Source organism: Gorilla gorilla, chromosome 1 (assembly GCF_029281585.2).
Source record: "Gorilla gorilla gorilla isolate KB3781 chromosome 1, NHGRI_mGorGor1-v2.1_pri, whole genome shotgun sequence".
In the NCBI taxonomy this organism is placed as follows: domain Eukaryota; kingdom Metazoa; phylum Chordata; class Mammalia; order Primates; family Hominidae; genus Gorilla; species Gorilla gorilla.
Window position 1 is genome coordinate 80,624,775 of NC_073224.2, and position 17,622 is coordinate 80,642,396.

General features: G+C 32.9%; 1 protein-coding gene across 7 annotated transcripts in view; it reads left to right on the plus strand.

The window, feature by feature from the left end:
- The window catches only part of COP1 (COP1 E3 ubiquitin ligase), a 264,678-nt gene that overhangs the window by 63,968 nt on the left and 183,088 nt on the right, over positions 1-17,622 (plus strand). For 4 of the 7 annotated variants that reach the window (XM_019026975.4, XM_019026981.4, XM_055377869.2 and 1 more), the window contains 2 exons: positions 7,043-7,102; positions 8,511-8,587. The exons of 1 other annotated variant lie outside the window; for it this stretch is intronic. In XM_019026975.4, the coding sequence (XP_018882520.3) occupies positions 7,043-7,102; positions 8,511-8,587 (137 nt within the window). The remainder of the gene's footprint in view (positions 1-7,042; positions 7,103-8,510; positions 8,588-17,622) is intronic. 2 more of the 7 variants (XM_019026996.4, XM_019026987.4) reach the window with 1 other exon arrangement.

Sequence of the window (17,622 nt, forward strand, 5' to 3'; positions counted from 1 at the left end):
GAGATTGTTTTTTTTCTTACACATATCTTGTCCAGTTTTGCTATAAAGATTATGCTAGCTGTATCAAATGAGTTGGGAAATGTATCCTCTTTTTAAATTTTCTGGAATAATTTGTGTAGTCTAAGAACATCTTTTTTGAATGTTTAAAGATCTTACGGGAGAAGCAGTCTAGACCTGTTATTGTTTGCGGGAAGTTTTAAGTTATTGAATCTGTTACTTGAACAGTTACATTCTTATTAAGGTTTTTGTTTTAGATGTCACTTTTCATTTGTTAAATTTTTTCTAGTCATTGTTTATGTCATCTCAATTTTCAGATTTGTTGGCGTAAGATTGGTCTCAATAGAGTCTTAAGTTTTTAATGTCACTAGGGTTCATTCCTGGCAGTGTTTATTTTGCTTGTTCCTCTCTCTCTCTCTCTCTCTCTCTCTCGCTCTCTCGCTCTGTCTCTCTCTCTCTCTCTTGCTTGTTCCGTTGGATCAATTCTTGCCAGGAATATATCAATTATATGGGTTTTTTCTAATAACTAACTTTTGACTTTGTTTTTCCTCTCTATTTTGTTTGTTTTCTGTTTTATTTATGTTCTTTATTATTTCCATCCTGCTTTCTTTGGTTTTACTTTTTTGTTCCTTCCTAATCTGTTGGCTTGGGTGGATATGCATATTATTATGCAGATTATTTTTTCTAATGTAGGCATTTAGGGCCATAGTTTCTTATTTTTTAATCTGTACCTAATTCTTTTGGCATCATATTTTATTATTGTTCAAAATAATTTCTAATTTTCATTATATTTTTTTCTTAGGCCTGTGGCTTATTTAGAAACAAATGTCTTATTACTTGAACATTGAGATTTTGTTTTTTTTTTGTTCTGGATTTCTGTTATAATTGCATTGTAGTCAGAAAGTTGTGTTTTCTTTCTTTGAATATAATATTTGCTGTACCAACTGGTAATTGGTTAAATTTTGAAATATTTGTGCTTGAAAAGAATGCATTTTCTGCAGTTGCATGATTCATTGTAAAGTTGTTAAATGTGTGGTGAGAATTTCCTGCATTCATACCAGGTCTTTCTTTCCTTGTTATACCTATTACTGGCTCATTATCTTTTAGGTGAATTTCTTATAGATAGCATATGGTTGGACTATGCTTTGTAAATCTACTCTGCCAGGCTCAGTTTTTTAATTGTGTATTTAGGCCATTTATTTAATATAAATATTATGGCATAAGCCTGTCATTTTATTTTTTGTTTTATATTTCTTTTTTTATTATTGTTGCTTTACTGTTTTTCTTTCCATGGGTTTTTGAACAGTTTCTTTTCGGAATTCCATTTTGATTTATCTATAATGTTTTGAAGTAAATTTTTTGTATCATTTTTTAGTGGTTGCTGTCTCTATTCCATCATATATTTGTAACTTATCAGTCTACTGGTATTGACATCTGTTTACATTTGCTCTTAAATAAGCCATCTTATTTTGTCCCCTCACTACTCTATCATATATTTATTTGGTTTTGTTCTTGCTTTTTCTGTTTTCTTCTCAGCTTAAAACAAAATGTTGGCTGGGCACAGTGGCTCATGCCTGTAATTCTAACACGTTGGTGAAGGTAGGAGGATCATTTGAGGGCCAGGAGTTCAAGACCAGCCTGGACAATATAGTGAGACTTTGTCTCTACAAACAATTAAAAAAAAAATTCGTGGAGCATAGTGGCGTGTGCCTGTAGTCCCCGCTACTTGGGAGGCTGAGGTGAAAGAATTGCTTGAGCCTAGGAGGCAGAGGCTGCAGTGAACTGAGATTGTGCCACTGCACTCCAGCCTGGGTGACATAATGAGTCCCTGTCTTTAAAAAAAAAAAAAAAAAAGAAAAAAGAAAAAGTGCTATGAAAGGGTTAAATGAAGTCTTTTAATCAGGTCTGCCATTTCAGGAACTAGATATTAAGTATGTGTTTGTGGAGTGATAGTATGGGATGACAAGGGTTTTGGCTTGCTGTAGTGTGTACTTCATATGGCTAAATGCTTTGTTTTTGGTAGTAACTCTCTTAGAATTAGTATATATTAAGTTTTGCTGCTGTATGTATCTATGTATGTATGTATGTATGTATTTTTTGAGATGGAGTCTTGCTCTGTTGCCCAGGCTGGAGTGCAGTGGCATTATCTCGCCTCACTGCAACCTGCACCTCCCGGGTTCAAGAGATTCTCCTGCTTCAGCCTCCCAAGTAGCTGGTATTACAGGTGCCTACCACCATGCCTGGCTAATTTTTATATTTTTAGTAGAGACAGGGTGTCACCTTATTGGCCAGACTGGTCTTGAACTCTGACCTTAGGTGATCTGCCCGCCTCAGCCTCCCAAAGTGTTGGGCTTACAGGCGTGAGCCACCGCACCTAGCCTTGCTCAATTTTTAAAATCAGCTTTTCCCCACTGAAAGTGTAATGGTGTATTCTTTTGTTCAGTTTGGAACAATTATATGTAATGTATTCGAAATTATATTAAAAATTCAAATAATGAGTTTAATGCTTAAGCATATCTTTATCAAGGCACTAATGAAAGTCAGTTGAGTACCAATGATACCTACCTGCACCAAAGCCATTGTTAATAATGGGAGAGTCTATCTCTTATCTTCATAAGGGATTCTGAGACTTATTTACTCTTTACCTTTATGTTAAATGTTTCTAAAAGTTTTCTTTGGGCTTTGGCACAGTGTTAAGAGAGTGCTTGCTATTGATTCTTTAGTCCCATGCCCTCAAATAGCATTGTCTTAGTTCTCCATCTTATATATTTATTTATTTTTCTAAGTGGCACCAAACTCTGTAATGGTGTTAAGATAAATGTGATCTAGGAGTTTATTATCATTCCTAATTTGTGATTGATTTTCCTTTAGATAATAGCAGTTCAGCTTCTTGAACTTTTCTTCCTATATATTTAAAACATTCTTGGACTCATATTCAGACTTTTCTTCTAAGTTCTCCTTCCTGGGATTATGATGTTTACAGAGTGAATTTAGCCCATTTCTTCTTTCCACATCCTTGAAGTGGTTGTCCTTCATCATTTTTCTATTTACTAGTACTAAAATGTCTTGCACTGATGCCCTTATAATTTACAGCTCCAAATCCCTTCAGAATTCTCATCTTAAAATGGAAACACGTCAAATTTAATATGTGCTCTCTCAACAGTTTTCAGTCTTCCAAACTTTTTTCTTTTTAATATTTCTTGCCTGATACCTTGTCAGACTTTCTTACGGATAGGTTATATCATTTTGTTTTGCATTCTGTCTGTATATCTGTCAGGACAACACCATGCCTTCGTTATTTGATTTTTAAGTTGAACCATATGAAATTGCTGTTTTTGAAGTAAAAATTGTTTTATTATTGGCAGTTTTATGAGGTTCACCTTATGTATAGAAGCTTTCATATATAACAATAGGTATATGATCCAGTAAAAGCTTTGAGGTATTAGGAGATGGAACATTATTTTCAGAGAAGACATTAGAGTTTAATATTTTGAGATTTCAGGTGACATTGGAAATTTTTCTGGAATTTCAAGTTCAAAAGCAGAATAAAAATTAATTTGATTTCAATTATTATGTATCATACAAGTAATATTGGCTGTCTTTGGCTATTGATATTACAGATATTTACTTTCTTTTTAAATATAATTTCAACTTTTCGATTCAGGGAGTACATGTACAGGTTTCTTATGTAGATACATGGTGTGATGCTAAAATTTGGGGTATGATTGACCCCGTCACTCAGAAATGTGAGCATAGTACTCAGCAGTTAGTTCTTCAACCCTTTCTTCCTTCCCCCTCCCCAGTAGTTCCCAGTGTCTGTTGTAACCATCTTTATGAGTACCCAATGTTTAACTCCCACTTATAAGTGAGAACATGTGGTATTTGGTTTTCTCTTACTTCATTAATTCACTTAGGGTGATGGCTTCCAGCTCCATCCATGTTGCTGCAAAGGACATGATTTGTTCTTTTTTATGGCTGTATAGTATTCCATGGTGTCTGTGTATCACATCTTTATTGAGTCCACCGTTGATGGGCAATGATGAGCATTGATGAATCTTTGCTGTGATGAATAGAGCTATGATGAACATAACAAATACTTGTCTTTGGGGGAGAATGATTTATTTTCTTTTGGATATATACTCAATAATGGAATTACTCGGTCAAATAGTAGTTCTCTTTTAAGCTCTTTGAGAAATCTCCAAACTCCGGTCTCCACAGTGGCTGAACTAATTTACATTCCCACCAGCAGCGTACAAACATTCCTTTTTCTCTGCAGCCTCACCAGCATCTCTTTTTTTGGTTTGTTTTTTGTTTTTTTGTTTTTGTTTTTTCACTTTTCAATAATTGCCATTCTGACTGGTGTGAGATGGTATCTCATTTTGGTTTTTGTTAACATTTATCTGATGATTAGTGATGTTGAGCATTTTTTTATGTGTGATGGCCACTTGTATGTTGCCTTTTGGGAATTGTCTGTTTATGTCTATGCCCATTTTTTAATGGGGTTATTTGTTTTTTGTTTTTCATTTATTTACGTTCCTTGTAGATTCTGGATATTAGACTTTTGTCAGATACTCATTCTTCTTTTTAAATGTATTTTTTAAAGCAATTCTAAAGACCTCTTATATATAGTAAAGCATTTGTTTAAATAAAAATTTCAAGAGTGAAACATTTTAAGGTAGTTAAATGAAAATGTTTAAGAGATTACCATGGGAGTGTTTTGCTGAATTAGAGGTCAGCATCACTGGATGCTGGAGTTGAAAATGTCCATGAACCCAAAGGCTTCAATGATGGTGGAGAATAACTGGGATGTTTATAGATGGCTCAAGTGGGTGGACAGGGATTTGGCTGCTTGGTATGAGCTAGACAGAGTGGTTTTTATGTTATGGTGGAAAACTAATTTTAGGGTGGAAGACTAATTGTTGGAAATGGCCATGGAATGGAGTAGAAATAGTGAGTTCCTATCTATTAATAAGTCCTGTAAACTCTGGGGCTTTAGAGACTTTATCAATTGAGCAGTATCAATTGAGCAGCCGTTATTTGAAAGAGTTTCAGGACAGACAGTGTCTTTAAGAGTGAGCAGGGTTTCATTTGAGGTGGCATTGTGTGACATATTTTAAGGCGGCAGGAAGTTTATTAAAGTAGATAGATGAGTTGAAAGCTTTTGAAAATGCCAATCACTCTTTTAACCCTTGATTTCTCCAATGGTACTGTCATTTCCCCTGGTTTTCTGGCTGCGACTTTGCCCTTCTTGATTGTTAATGCTGCTTCTTCCTTTGCCCATCTCTTTAACATTGGTGTTTTCTACCATTTCAGTTTTGCTTTTATCTCTTCTGACTATACTTATTGATGTTAAGCAGTTTTATTTATTGCCTTACTTTCAGATTTATTATTTACCTTTCTCATAGCTTTTGTACCTTCGCATATGTTATTATTTACTCTGCTTATTCTGTCATGCCTCACTGTTTTCCACTTGGCAGAATTCTGTTAGTCCTTTAAGGCTCAGCCTCTGATTTAATTTTCAATCAAATTTTAGTTATCTAGTCCTCTTCTTACCCCACCAGCTCTACATTAGATGTGGTCTATATTCCCTTAATACGTTGTATACCATCATCATAATGCTTGCTATGATATTTCAACTATTGGCTTTCTTATTTGCCATCTCCCCTAGACTGAACTCAGGGTAAGGGCTACAGTTGTTTTTCGATCCTGTTCTTCTCAGTACTTAGGACGGTGCCTAGAATTGGTAAATACTTGAATGAATAAGTTATTAATTATATTACCAACTTTGCCTGTATTGCCACAGAGGATACTAATACTAATAAGTCTATAAAAAACCCAGTTCGCCCTTATCAGTTATTAAAGAAATGAGTTAATAATAAGGTACTGTTTTCAATAGGTAGTAAAGAATAGTAGTTAAAAGCATGAATTCTGGAACAAGAAGCCTACCTTAATTTGAATTCCAGTTCTGCCACTTACAGAATGATTTTGGACAAATCATTTAACCTTTCTGTGCTTCATTTTCACATCTGGCAATCAGTAATATATAAGTATTAGTTGTTAATATTTTACATTTATAAATTTGTTCAATATTTCCAGGTTAGAGTAAGACAACCGCATCCTGGTGTTAGGAATTTAAATTGGTATAGTGTTTCTGGAAAGCAGTTTTCTTTTGATTGAATAATTTTATTTTTAATACTCTCAATAAAATCTGAAGTAACCTTTTAATAAAATCTGAAAATGAAATGAAATCTGAAAGAACAATATGTTCCAGAATTATATATGATAGTTTGCAGGCAACTTAAATCTCTGATGAGAAAGGAAATGGTTCAATATATTAAGTGTTATTCAACAGTTACAATGTTTGCATTTTAGTGTCATGGAAAATTATTAGTGGTTTAATAGGTGAGATATAAAAGATAAAATACTAACTCAAATATGTTTTTAAAACCCTTAAGAAGGAAATGTTAAGATACTGACTTGTGGTTGCTTTTGGGTGAGGGGATTTAACCTCTGTCAGACTAATCTTTGTTTATAAAGTGTGATTAAAGTTCTGGTGCAGTGGCTCATGCCTGTAATACCAGCACTTTGGGAGGCTGAGGCGGGCAGATTGCTTGAGCTCAAAAGTTGGAGACCAGCCTGGGCAACATAGTGAAACCTATCTCTATTTAAAAAAAAAAAGTGTGATTAACAACTGACATGCTGAATTTTTCTGTTTAACAACTAAATGAGGTAATGTGAAAGTTCTTTGGCTATCTTGTATTTTTTTAAGTCACTGTCATTCATCTCATACTTTTATTGTAAAATCAAACTGTTGTATTAAAGAAGTACAACATTGTGTTTTCACATAATTCTCTACCTTTGCATTAAAAAATGGGAACTTCTAGCTATATTTTGATGGTTATCCCTCCTGTTAATTTGCCATTAGTGCCAAGTTTGATAGAAATTATTTTCCTAATGTAAATTTATTTTATGATCATGGTGATGCCATTTTGGTTTGGCTTAGGCTTTTTTTTTTTTTGTCTTTCTCTCTCTATTTAATCTGCAGCAACTGGAACAGATCCAGAAGGAGCTAAGTGTTTTGGAAGAGGATATTAAGAGAGTGGAAGTAAGGAATCAAGAATTTCTCACATCCTTAGCAATTTTTCAATTTCATGAAATTGTCACCTTTCCATTAAGTTGCTGTGTTAAGTTTATGGGATTGGTCTTAGGAAGAAAGTAACAGCTGTTACTTTCATTTTAATTGAGGATGAATTTTTGTAGAAAAAAACATTCTGAACACTTGATAAAATATAGTCTAAATTTGTTTTACAATGTTTTATTGCCATAATTTTTCTTGATTAGACTGACAAAAAAAATCACTCAGTTTTCTTGGAGTGCCATCATAACTTAAAACTGTCAATTATTACCACTAAAATGCTTTTTTTATTAATAACTTTTACATACCTACTCTGCGCATTTCTAGGAGTTAAGGTTAATTAAAAGAGGAATATAAGAATACATTACCAATATTCTGGGAATTTACAGTTTAATATAGTTTACCTAAGGAAATTTATGGGAGGATCCTTGGGAGTCTTATAGGGTATTATGATTTGAAGTTTTTGCCTTTGGCTGTATTTATTAATTTAGTTTGTGTTTTCAGTTATTTATATGTATTATAATTTTCTTTTGCTGATACATAGAACATGTTTAAGATTAATGGATTTAATATTTAGTGGATGTTCAGTATCGTCTGTAGCATTCTTAAATTGTTACACATTTATGTCACTTACCTGACTGTATGATTGAGCTGAGGTTGCATTAGCTAGAAGTAATTCTACCTGATTATGCATCTTTAGTGGCATTTTAAAATTTGCTATTTTTTCATTAATCAAAGTTAGTACATAAAAAAGGAAGCTAGGTTGTCAGTGTGAGAGATAAAATTTATATAATGGTTGATTAGGCCTATTCCTCTGGATTACTGATAAAAAAATTAGAGTCTAAGTCATTATTAAACAAAGCTGATATTTCAATCTTAATATTTGTGAAGAATATATATAAAGCAGAGACTGACATATTCTGGGTGTTTTTTGTGTTTTTATGTTCAAGAGTTGAACCTGATGATCCATTTATCTTACTGTCATATTTATCTTAACATTTATCAATAGATTATCACCTGAATTAATGATATGCTAGTTCACTATTCACATAGTATAATGTACATGTCATTTAAAATATTTACATTTACATTTACATTTATCTTTTTCTGCATGTGGTGGCTTCATTAATGATGAACAATATTTAGTAAACAATTTATAGTTCTTTAAGATTGTGTACCATAGAAAAGGCTTGTCTCTTAACTTTTCACATGTCCTTGCTTTTGTATTCTGTAGAGAGGAAGCCTTCAGAAATTTGATGTTGAGACAAACAGGGACTGATGAAAACCTGGGAATAGAAAGGAATATATCATGCCTCTTTTTGATTTATATATCTTCTATTTGAAATATCTACTATAATTCAAATAATTTTATTTTCAGGAAATGAGTGGCTTATACTCTCCTGTCAGTGAGGATAGCACAGTGCCTCAATTTGAAGCTCCTTCTCCATCACACAGGTACAAGCTTCACACTTGCAATTGATTAGAATTCATATTACAAAGTGTGCATATGGTCTAGTCCTTTAGGAGCCTTTTCCATGCAGTGTATGAAACCCCTGAGAAATTACTTTGGTCATGATCTAGAAATGATATTCATATGGCCCATCTGTTTCTTTAATGTGTTGAATTTCATGCCAGGAAGAGTTAGCGAGTAGAATACTATAATGTTATGAATTCACAGTTGGATTAAAAGTTTGATGAATTTCTTAAAGTAATGATAGCTTTAAATATCTTGTGAATTAAAGTCAGATGACATTCAAAAATCTAAATTTGAGAACATGAAGTGGTAATATTCGGGAAAAATGTGATAAAATAAAACCTTGGACTTCTCCCCCTAAGTTGTTAAATTTTACTGGACAGATCACTTTCCCCACATTTAAAATGAGGGCAGTAGACAGATCTGTTAGTTTAGATTTCCTTGGTATTTTCTTGTAACTACTTATTATTAATTAATTCTTCTATATGCGATATTAGAATAGGGTTATATTTGTCATGACCATTTCCCAAGATTTTAGAATAAAGCCTGGTTTCATTTAGTTGTAGGTATTTGTAAAACATGGTGAATGTGTGTGTTTCCCTTTTAGCTCTAAAACCTGCTTCATGAAATATATGCTATCTGAATCTTGAGTTTTGAATTTTTATGCTTGAAATGTTCAAACGAAGAACAGTTTTACATGAAATCATTTGTTTTTGATTTGTTAAATCCACTCTCTGTTTAGGATAACGATTTAATGGAATCTTATCAGACAAATAGTTTTAGGGTAATGTGTACTATCAGGAAGTCCAGTTCTACTATGGTAGATTATAATAACCTTCAGAAACCTTATCACTTTAGGAAAGCTATTATGGATCTAGTTCGGTACATCAGGTACAGAAAGGGTGCAGGGATGTTCTAGTTAAGGAGAATTCAGAGGTTTGACATTTTTCCCATTAATTGTAGTACGGAGAATCCTTGTGAATTTGTTAATTCTGGTGTTATTTCAGCTGTGTAATTCAGCCGATTTTCTTCTATATTTTACTTTCTTTGAAACATTTGAGAATGACTTGGTCTGTGTATATTGTTATCTTTAAGCCTTGAATTCAGTTCTGATATGCACAGGATCTTTGTCAATGGAATACTTATTATGTAAGTACATACAGGGAAGAAAAAGTTGTCACATCACAAAAAGTTCACTAATAATGATTCATTCCCATTGTCTTTTTCCTCTCTGTTTAAAAGTAGCAAATTTTTTTTGTATATATTGTTTCCAGATCTCTGTTACTCAGTCTCTCACTGATTGTTGGATTTTATGAAATTGTGACAGTATAGTGCATTTACTTAATTGCTCTATTTATTGAATGCCTCTGATGTGCTAGGGACTATTCTAGGTGTTGGATCTAGCTGACAAAGTCCTTGTCCCTTTGGAGCTTACATTTTGGGATGTGTGTATGGAGGTTGGGGGAGACACTAAAAGGGCCAATGTATAGCATAGTAGTAGTATATAACATACAATACAGTCATGCACTGCATAATGACGTCTCAGTCAGTGATGGACTGCATATATGATGGTGATCTCATAAGAAAATAATAGAGCACATAAAGAGACCTAATATATGACACTTGATATTGGCATTGCAGATCAAGTAGGGGAAATGACTGATATTCAGTAATGGTGGTGGGACATTGGTTTTTCACATATATATGTGTATATACGTGTATATACGTATATACGTATATGTGTATATACGTATGTGTATATACGTACATATACGTACGTACGTATATGTGTATATACGTACATATACGTACGTACGTATATGTGTATATACGTGCATATATACGTGTGTGTATACGTACGTATATACGTGCGTGTGTGTATACGTACGTATATACGTGCGTGTGTGTATACGTACGTATATACGTGCGTGTGTATACGTACGTATATACGTGCGTGTGTATACGTACGTATATACGTGCGTATATACGTGCGTGTGTATACGTACGTATACGTACGTATATACCTGTGTGTATACGTAGATATGCATACATATATACTTATGTGTATATACGTAGATATGCGTACATATATGTATATACGTAGATATGCGTACATTTATGTGTATATACGTAGATATGCGTACATATATGTGTATATACGTAGATATGCGTACATATATACATATATGTGTATATGCGTAGATATGCGTACATATGTATGTGTATATACGTAGATATGCGTACATATACACATATATGTGTATATACGTAGATATGCGTGCATATATACATATGTGTATATACGTAGATATGCGTGCATATATACATATGTGTATATACGTAGATATGCGTGCATATATACATATGTGTATATATGTAGATATATACATATGTGTATATATAGTATATATACGTGCATATGTGTATATATGTGTATGTATAGTATATATACGTGCATATATGTATATATGTGTATATATGGTATATATACGTGCATATGTGTATATATGTGTATATATAGTATATATATGTGCATATGTGTGTGTATATATAGTGTATATACCTGCATGTGTATGTGTATATATAGTATATATATACATATGTGTATATATGTGTATATAGTATATATACGTACATATACATATATATACTATATATATGTACATATACTATATATAGTATATATACGTACATATATGTGTATATATGTGTATATATAGTATATATACGTACATGTGTGTATATATGTGTATATATACATATATGCGTGCGGGTATATACACACACACATACACACCCCCATCTTGGTTTGTGTAAGTATATTCTATGATCACATAATGACAAAATTGCCTAATGACACATTTCTCAGACTGTATCCCTGTCATTGAGTGATGCATGACTGCACTACCTTAGGAAGAATAGGCATGGTAGGGCTTTGCAAGAGGATTCTGTTTTAGTTTTCATAGCCAGGCTTCTCCAAGGAGGTGACATTTAATTTGACACATTAATCAAGTAAAGACTAATTATGATGGAAAGTTATGGGATAGTGTTGAGCAGGATCTGATTTAGATTTTAAAATGTTTATTTGGATCCCTGTGTGGAGGACAGAGATGATGTGTCCCTCTCAACCCCTTGACATTGGAAGCTAGGGAGAAAAGTTAGGAAGCATTGTAGCAGTCCAGAAGAGAGGAGATGTTGGTTTGCATTAGGATTTTATTGATAGAAGAGGTAAGAGTGGTTGTATTGTAAAATAAAGTAGCAGATCTTGTAAAACATACTAGATTTCATGAAGTTTATGAAAATATTGTTGGAGAATTGCTGAAATTGCTTGCAAAGCTGTCATTAAATTAGATTCTAGCAGAGTTAAATGGGTTAACAGTTCAAGAAGGGAAAATAGGCAAACAATATTTTCTTCAAGAGTGTTTTGATATTTTCTCTAAACAAGTGATGTGAATATCACTCAAGGATTGAGAGAGGCACTTGGGAAAAATGATGTAGGCCTTAAATACTCTTGAGTGACAATGATCCTTAAGATTACGATTTGAAATCAGACATGCTGAGACAAACATTATCTTTTATAATACTATTCATATTTGATTTTTCTTTAAGCAATAGCATGTGGTTGCAATTTTACTAATCTTTTTTCTTTCAGAATTATTAGCTTTATTATTTAAATGCCAGTTTTTGTTCTTATTCCTCACTAAAAAGTTTTGATCTCTCTTTTAAGCAGGCTTACTTTACAAAAGCTCTTTTCTAGATTTGTTAGTTTTCTATAATGAGTATCTTTATTATATGTCAGGTCACTGAATCCTTTACATAGATTCTGGGTTTATGTTTAGATTATGTATTTAAATGAAAAAGAAAAGCAGAAGCCAGATAATGGTATTCTCTCCCTTTCCCAGCCCCCCACAGAACTTTATATTCTACCTACTTTGATTAGCTGTAATTGTCATATCCTATTTTACTGCTTCTGCCTTGTTTAGATCCTTAGCATCACCTCATCTAGCAATAATCTTTTAACCTATCTTTTTATGTGTTATTGCCAGAAATATGATGTTTCTTTCCTGCTTAAAATTTCTCAGCAGCTGCCTATCATGTACATTGGTTTAGATACATCTCTTTGCATAACCCTCCGTAATTACCTAGCCCCAGCCTATTGTTTTTGTGCTTTAAAATTGTATGTAACTCTCAAAGCAGAATGTTAGGGTATCTTTGCTTACACTGTTCCTTTTGCCTGGAAACTTCTCCTGGATTCAGCTGTTAAGTAACTATCCCCAAAGACCCCAAACCTAGGGTGAAGTCTTTCTATTCTTTTTTCAGATGCCCTTTCCCTAAAAAATTAGGGGAAGGGAAAAGGAAGCAGGAGGTAGAATTAACCACTTGTTTTGTTTTGTAAAGATGTCTACTTATTTTGATTCTGTTTCTATAATATGTATTACTTTGGAAAAAATACATGTTTTCCATGCTGTACTGTAATCCTATGAGTATTGTTTTTTTCTTATACTTCCACATTTTTCTGTATTTATATATAATAAGGACTTAAATACAGGGTTTTGAGTAAATATATACCTAACCTAGAATGTCATTTAATTTTCACAGTTTGTGAATTTGTTAAAGCATCACATGTAGTATACTTAATAGGTGAATTATTTTAATCTTGCTATAAAAGCTATCAGCCATGCTTCACTGAGGTGAGGTATGTTTTTTAAAAAAAAAAAATCAGTTGAATTTTTTAACCTTTTAAGCTTTCATCCATTTCAAACTTTCCATAGAATTAATCAAACCAATGACTGCTATACTTAGAAACTTTTTAATCTGTTTTAAATTCTAAGGAAGAAAGTCTTCACAATTCTCAGTATAAACCATAGTTTACATTTTATTGTTGCATAGTTGTGTGTGTCAAATAATGAGTAAATTAGAAATTGGTAGGCAAGCATAGTGTCTTTTACTTATTATCAAGAGGAATTGGTTCTTTTGTATGGGAGGGTGATTATGAGGATATATATCCTATCTGCCCTTCTAGAGTATTATTAATATTTTAGACATTTTTTAACCTTTTAGCTCAGACTTTATTTAAATAATAAAGCAAAACATTTTTGCTAGGTTCTCTTCCTGGCAAATAGGACAATGCTGATTTTTTTTTATATTGAAACATACTTAGACCAGGTTTGATTATCTCTGAATTTTTGAGAGCGGTAAACTGGGTAGACTCTATATGGATTAACAAATGTGGATTTTAGGCTCTTTAAATATTATTTAGTTTAATATTATGTGTAATTGAATAGGAAGCAGAGCTAAATAACTTATTATTAAGCCTATGAAGCCATTAGCTTAGTATGAGCCTAGTCTTATCCTTTTGTGGTTAGCTGTAAATCTGGTGTGATGAGGAACGTTGGCATACTATTCGTTAGATTTTAAATTCTCGTCAAAGCCATTGCAGTAACTTTGCTTTTAAATTTCTGAATGTATCTTATTGATGTGATTTCTGTCTTAGAAATAGTTATCTCATAATTGCTTTATTCTTTGTCTTTAAGGAATTTTGGAATGGTGAGTTATTAAGTCTCTTCTGTGTGTTCAGAACATCAGATAACTTAGTTTGAAAAATGATGTATTAGTTGAAGCTTCTCTATCTCCTTCAGCTGGGTATGCTTTATAAGATTCAGATAGTTGCTGGAGTTAAATTTGCCTAATAAGTCTTGTTTTTCTAAGGTAGTAAATAAATGTAGTACAAAATACAAGTACTAAATAAAATTTTTTGATCTACAGCCTCTCATCTTTAAAATGCTTTTACTGGTAAGAGATTGCTGTGGATTGAAAGTTTAATTCATTTTTTTAAAAAAATTGTCATGCAGACATGCATTAGTTTGAATTCTGAATTGCCTGTTTTCTGTGCTAGAGGAAGGAGGAGATTTATGAATAAAATATATAGGTAAGACTTATATGACACTTTTGATTTTATTTACTCTATCAGACATTTTTGAGACATACCTTTTATTTGTATTTATATAATTTTGACAAAGTTCCAGACGAATCAAAGTATAGGGACAACCAAAGTATAGGGACAATAGGAAAAAACAAGGAATCATTTTATGGAGGCTAGGAGTATTTAACATTAAAAATATATATGTAGGATAGTGATCTAATACCTTGTGAATTTGTATATTTTATAATTTGAATAAATTAATGATATTTAAGAAACGATACTGCATAATAGCTTCTGGACTATATTAAGAAATTCCTCTAGTTTACCCATGTCATTCTATGCAATTAGACTAATCTCTGGTCATTGAAAGAATATATGCTTGGGAGGGATTTGGAGGACAGGGATGACTCTTTAGTATAGTAGATGAAAAGTGAGCCATCTTGCCTGTTTTTGCATAGTGAGTCTTTGGCTGGATTATTACCCATGACCAATGCATTGTCAATGTCTGCTGCTTCATGTTAATGCTTAAGTTCTTAGTACTTTTTGGCAATTATTATTGGTTCAACAACTTTATTTTATTTGGACTTTTTTAATGCAGGAAATGAAATGTTTTTGTGATCAAATTGAACTAATGCTTATTTAAGGGGAAGATTATGACAATACAGGAAATTATCTGTATACAATTTAATACTTTTTCTCAAACCTTGAAGGTTAGGTGATTACAGACAGATTTTAAGAAGTCTCAACTACACTTAAATTGGAGAGTTTTGAACATACATGGTGTTTTGCTGTATTTTAATGAAGCTTACCTTTATGTGGGAGTAGTAAAACCATTTGATTGTTTTATTCTTGTGAGTACTAAAGGTTACTTTCCTTAATTCTGACCCTAAACCATGCCAAGGAGTTGAACTTGATGCCAAAGTCAGTAAAATAATTGAAGACTCTTAAGGAATCTTGATTGTCAACTAAAACAAAAACAAACACAAAACACAGGAAGCAAACTTCCATGGCAATAATGTAGGGGATACTCTTCATACACCTGTAATTTCTCATTAAAATTGATAGGTAATAGAAATTCAGTAAGTTCTGAAAACCTTTCTTGAAACTCTGATTTTCTTTAGAATATTTGAAGAATTTATTTTCAGTCATTCAGCCAGTATTTGAGCCAGCATGTATAAAACACTGTGCTAGAACCCAATTATTGAGAGAAAATATTTGTAAATCATATATTGGATTAGGAGCTAATGTGCAAAATATACAAGGAACAAAATATACAAATACTCAGTTAAACAACCCTATTTTTAAAATGAGTAAAGGACTTGAACAGGTATTTCTCGAAAGAAGACATAGAAAAGAAGACATAGATATAGAAAAAGAGGGTCAACATCTCTAATCATCAGAGAAATGCAAATTAATGCACATCACCTCACATTTCTTAGATTGGCCATTATCAGAAAGATGAAACAAGTGTTGATGAGGATGTGGAGAAAAGGGAGCTCTTATAAACTGTTGGTGGTATTGTAATTAGTACAGCTACACTGGAAGACATTATGGAGGTTCCTCAAAAAACTAAAAATAGAACTACCGTACGATCCTGCAATCCCATTACTGGGAATATTCTCAAAGGAAATAAAATCACTATGAAAAATGTCCCATCTTCTTTGTCCCATTATTCACAGTAGCCATGCAAACAACCTAAGCATTTATCTAAATGGATGAATGAATTTAAAATATATATTGTATGTATATATATACACACACACATATATACACATACATACACACACACACACGCGCACACACACACACACACACTAGAATACTATTCCACCTTAAAAAGACCCAGGAAGTTCTGTCATTTGCACCAACACAGATGAACCTAGATGACATTATGTTAAGTGAAATAAGACAGGCACAGAAAGACAGATACTGTATGATCTTGTTTACATGCGGAATCTAAAAAAGTTGAACTCATACAAGTAGAGCATAGTATGGTGGTTAACAGAGATTAGAGGTGGATGGGGAGAGGGGAGAAGTTGGTCAGTGAGTACAAAGTTATAGTTAGGAAGAATCAGTTCTGGTGTTCTGTTGTGCAACAAGGTGGTTATAATTAATAATGAATTGTATGTTTTAGAATAGCAAAAGAGAGGATTTTAAATGTTCTCAGAAGAAATATTTGAGATGGTGGATATGCTATACTCTGATCATTTCACAGTGTATGCAAGGATCAAAATATTTTATACCTTGTAATAATTCACAATTATTATGTCAATTAAAGATAAAAATTTAAAAAACACCATGAGGTGCTGGGATATATTTGTGAATATGACAGACCCCAGAACCCTGTTCTCATGGTTATATATTCTTAGGAGAAAAAATAAGATATGTGAGTGAATTGATTATTCTGTTTAAATTTTGGTGTAAATAGACTTTTTGATTCCAATAATTTAAAATTATAAAACTGTTCCAAAAACTGTAGTAATTATGATTAATTAGTAGGCATTTCAGGATTTCTATAAAATATCCTTGGGTTCTTGATAAGAACGAAAATCATCAACAGAATGAAAGATAAAAATCATATCATCATTTCAGTTGATACTTAAAAAGTGATGTTGATGGCCAGGTGCAGTGGCTCATGCCTGTAACCCCAGCACTTTGGGAGGCCGAGGCTGGCGGATCACGAGGTCAAGAGATTGAGATCATCCTGGCCAACATGGTGAAACCTCGTCTCTACTAAAAATACAGAAGGCTGGGCGTGGTGGCGCATACCTGCATTCCCAGCACTCGGGAGGCTGAGACAGGAGAATTGCTTGAACCCGGGAGGCAGAGGTTGCAGTGAGCTGAAATTGCGCCACTGCACTCCAGCCTGGTGACAGAGTGAGACTCCTTCTCAAAAAAAAAGAAAAGAAAAAAGAAGTGAGGTTGATGAAGTTCAACTTCAACGTTCCTTCATGATAAAAACCTTCAATGAACTGGTTATAGAAGGAACACACTTCAACATAATAAAAGCCATATATGACAAACCTACAGTTAGTCATACTAAATGGTGAAAAAGTGAAACCTTTCCTCTTAGATCTGGAACTCAACAAGGAT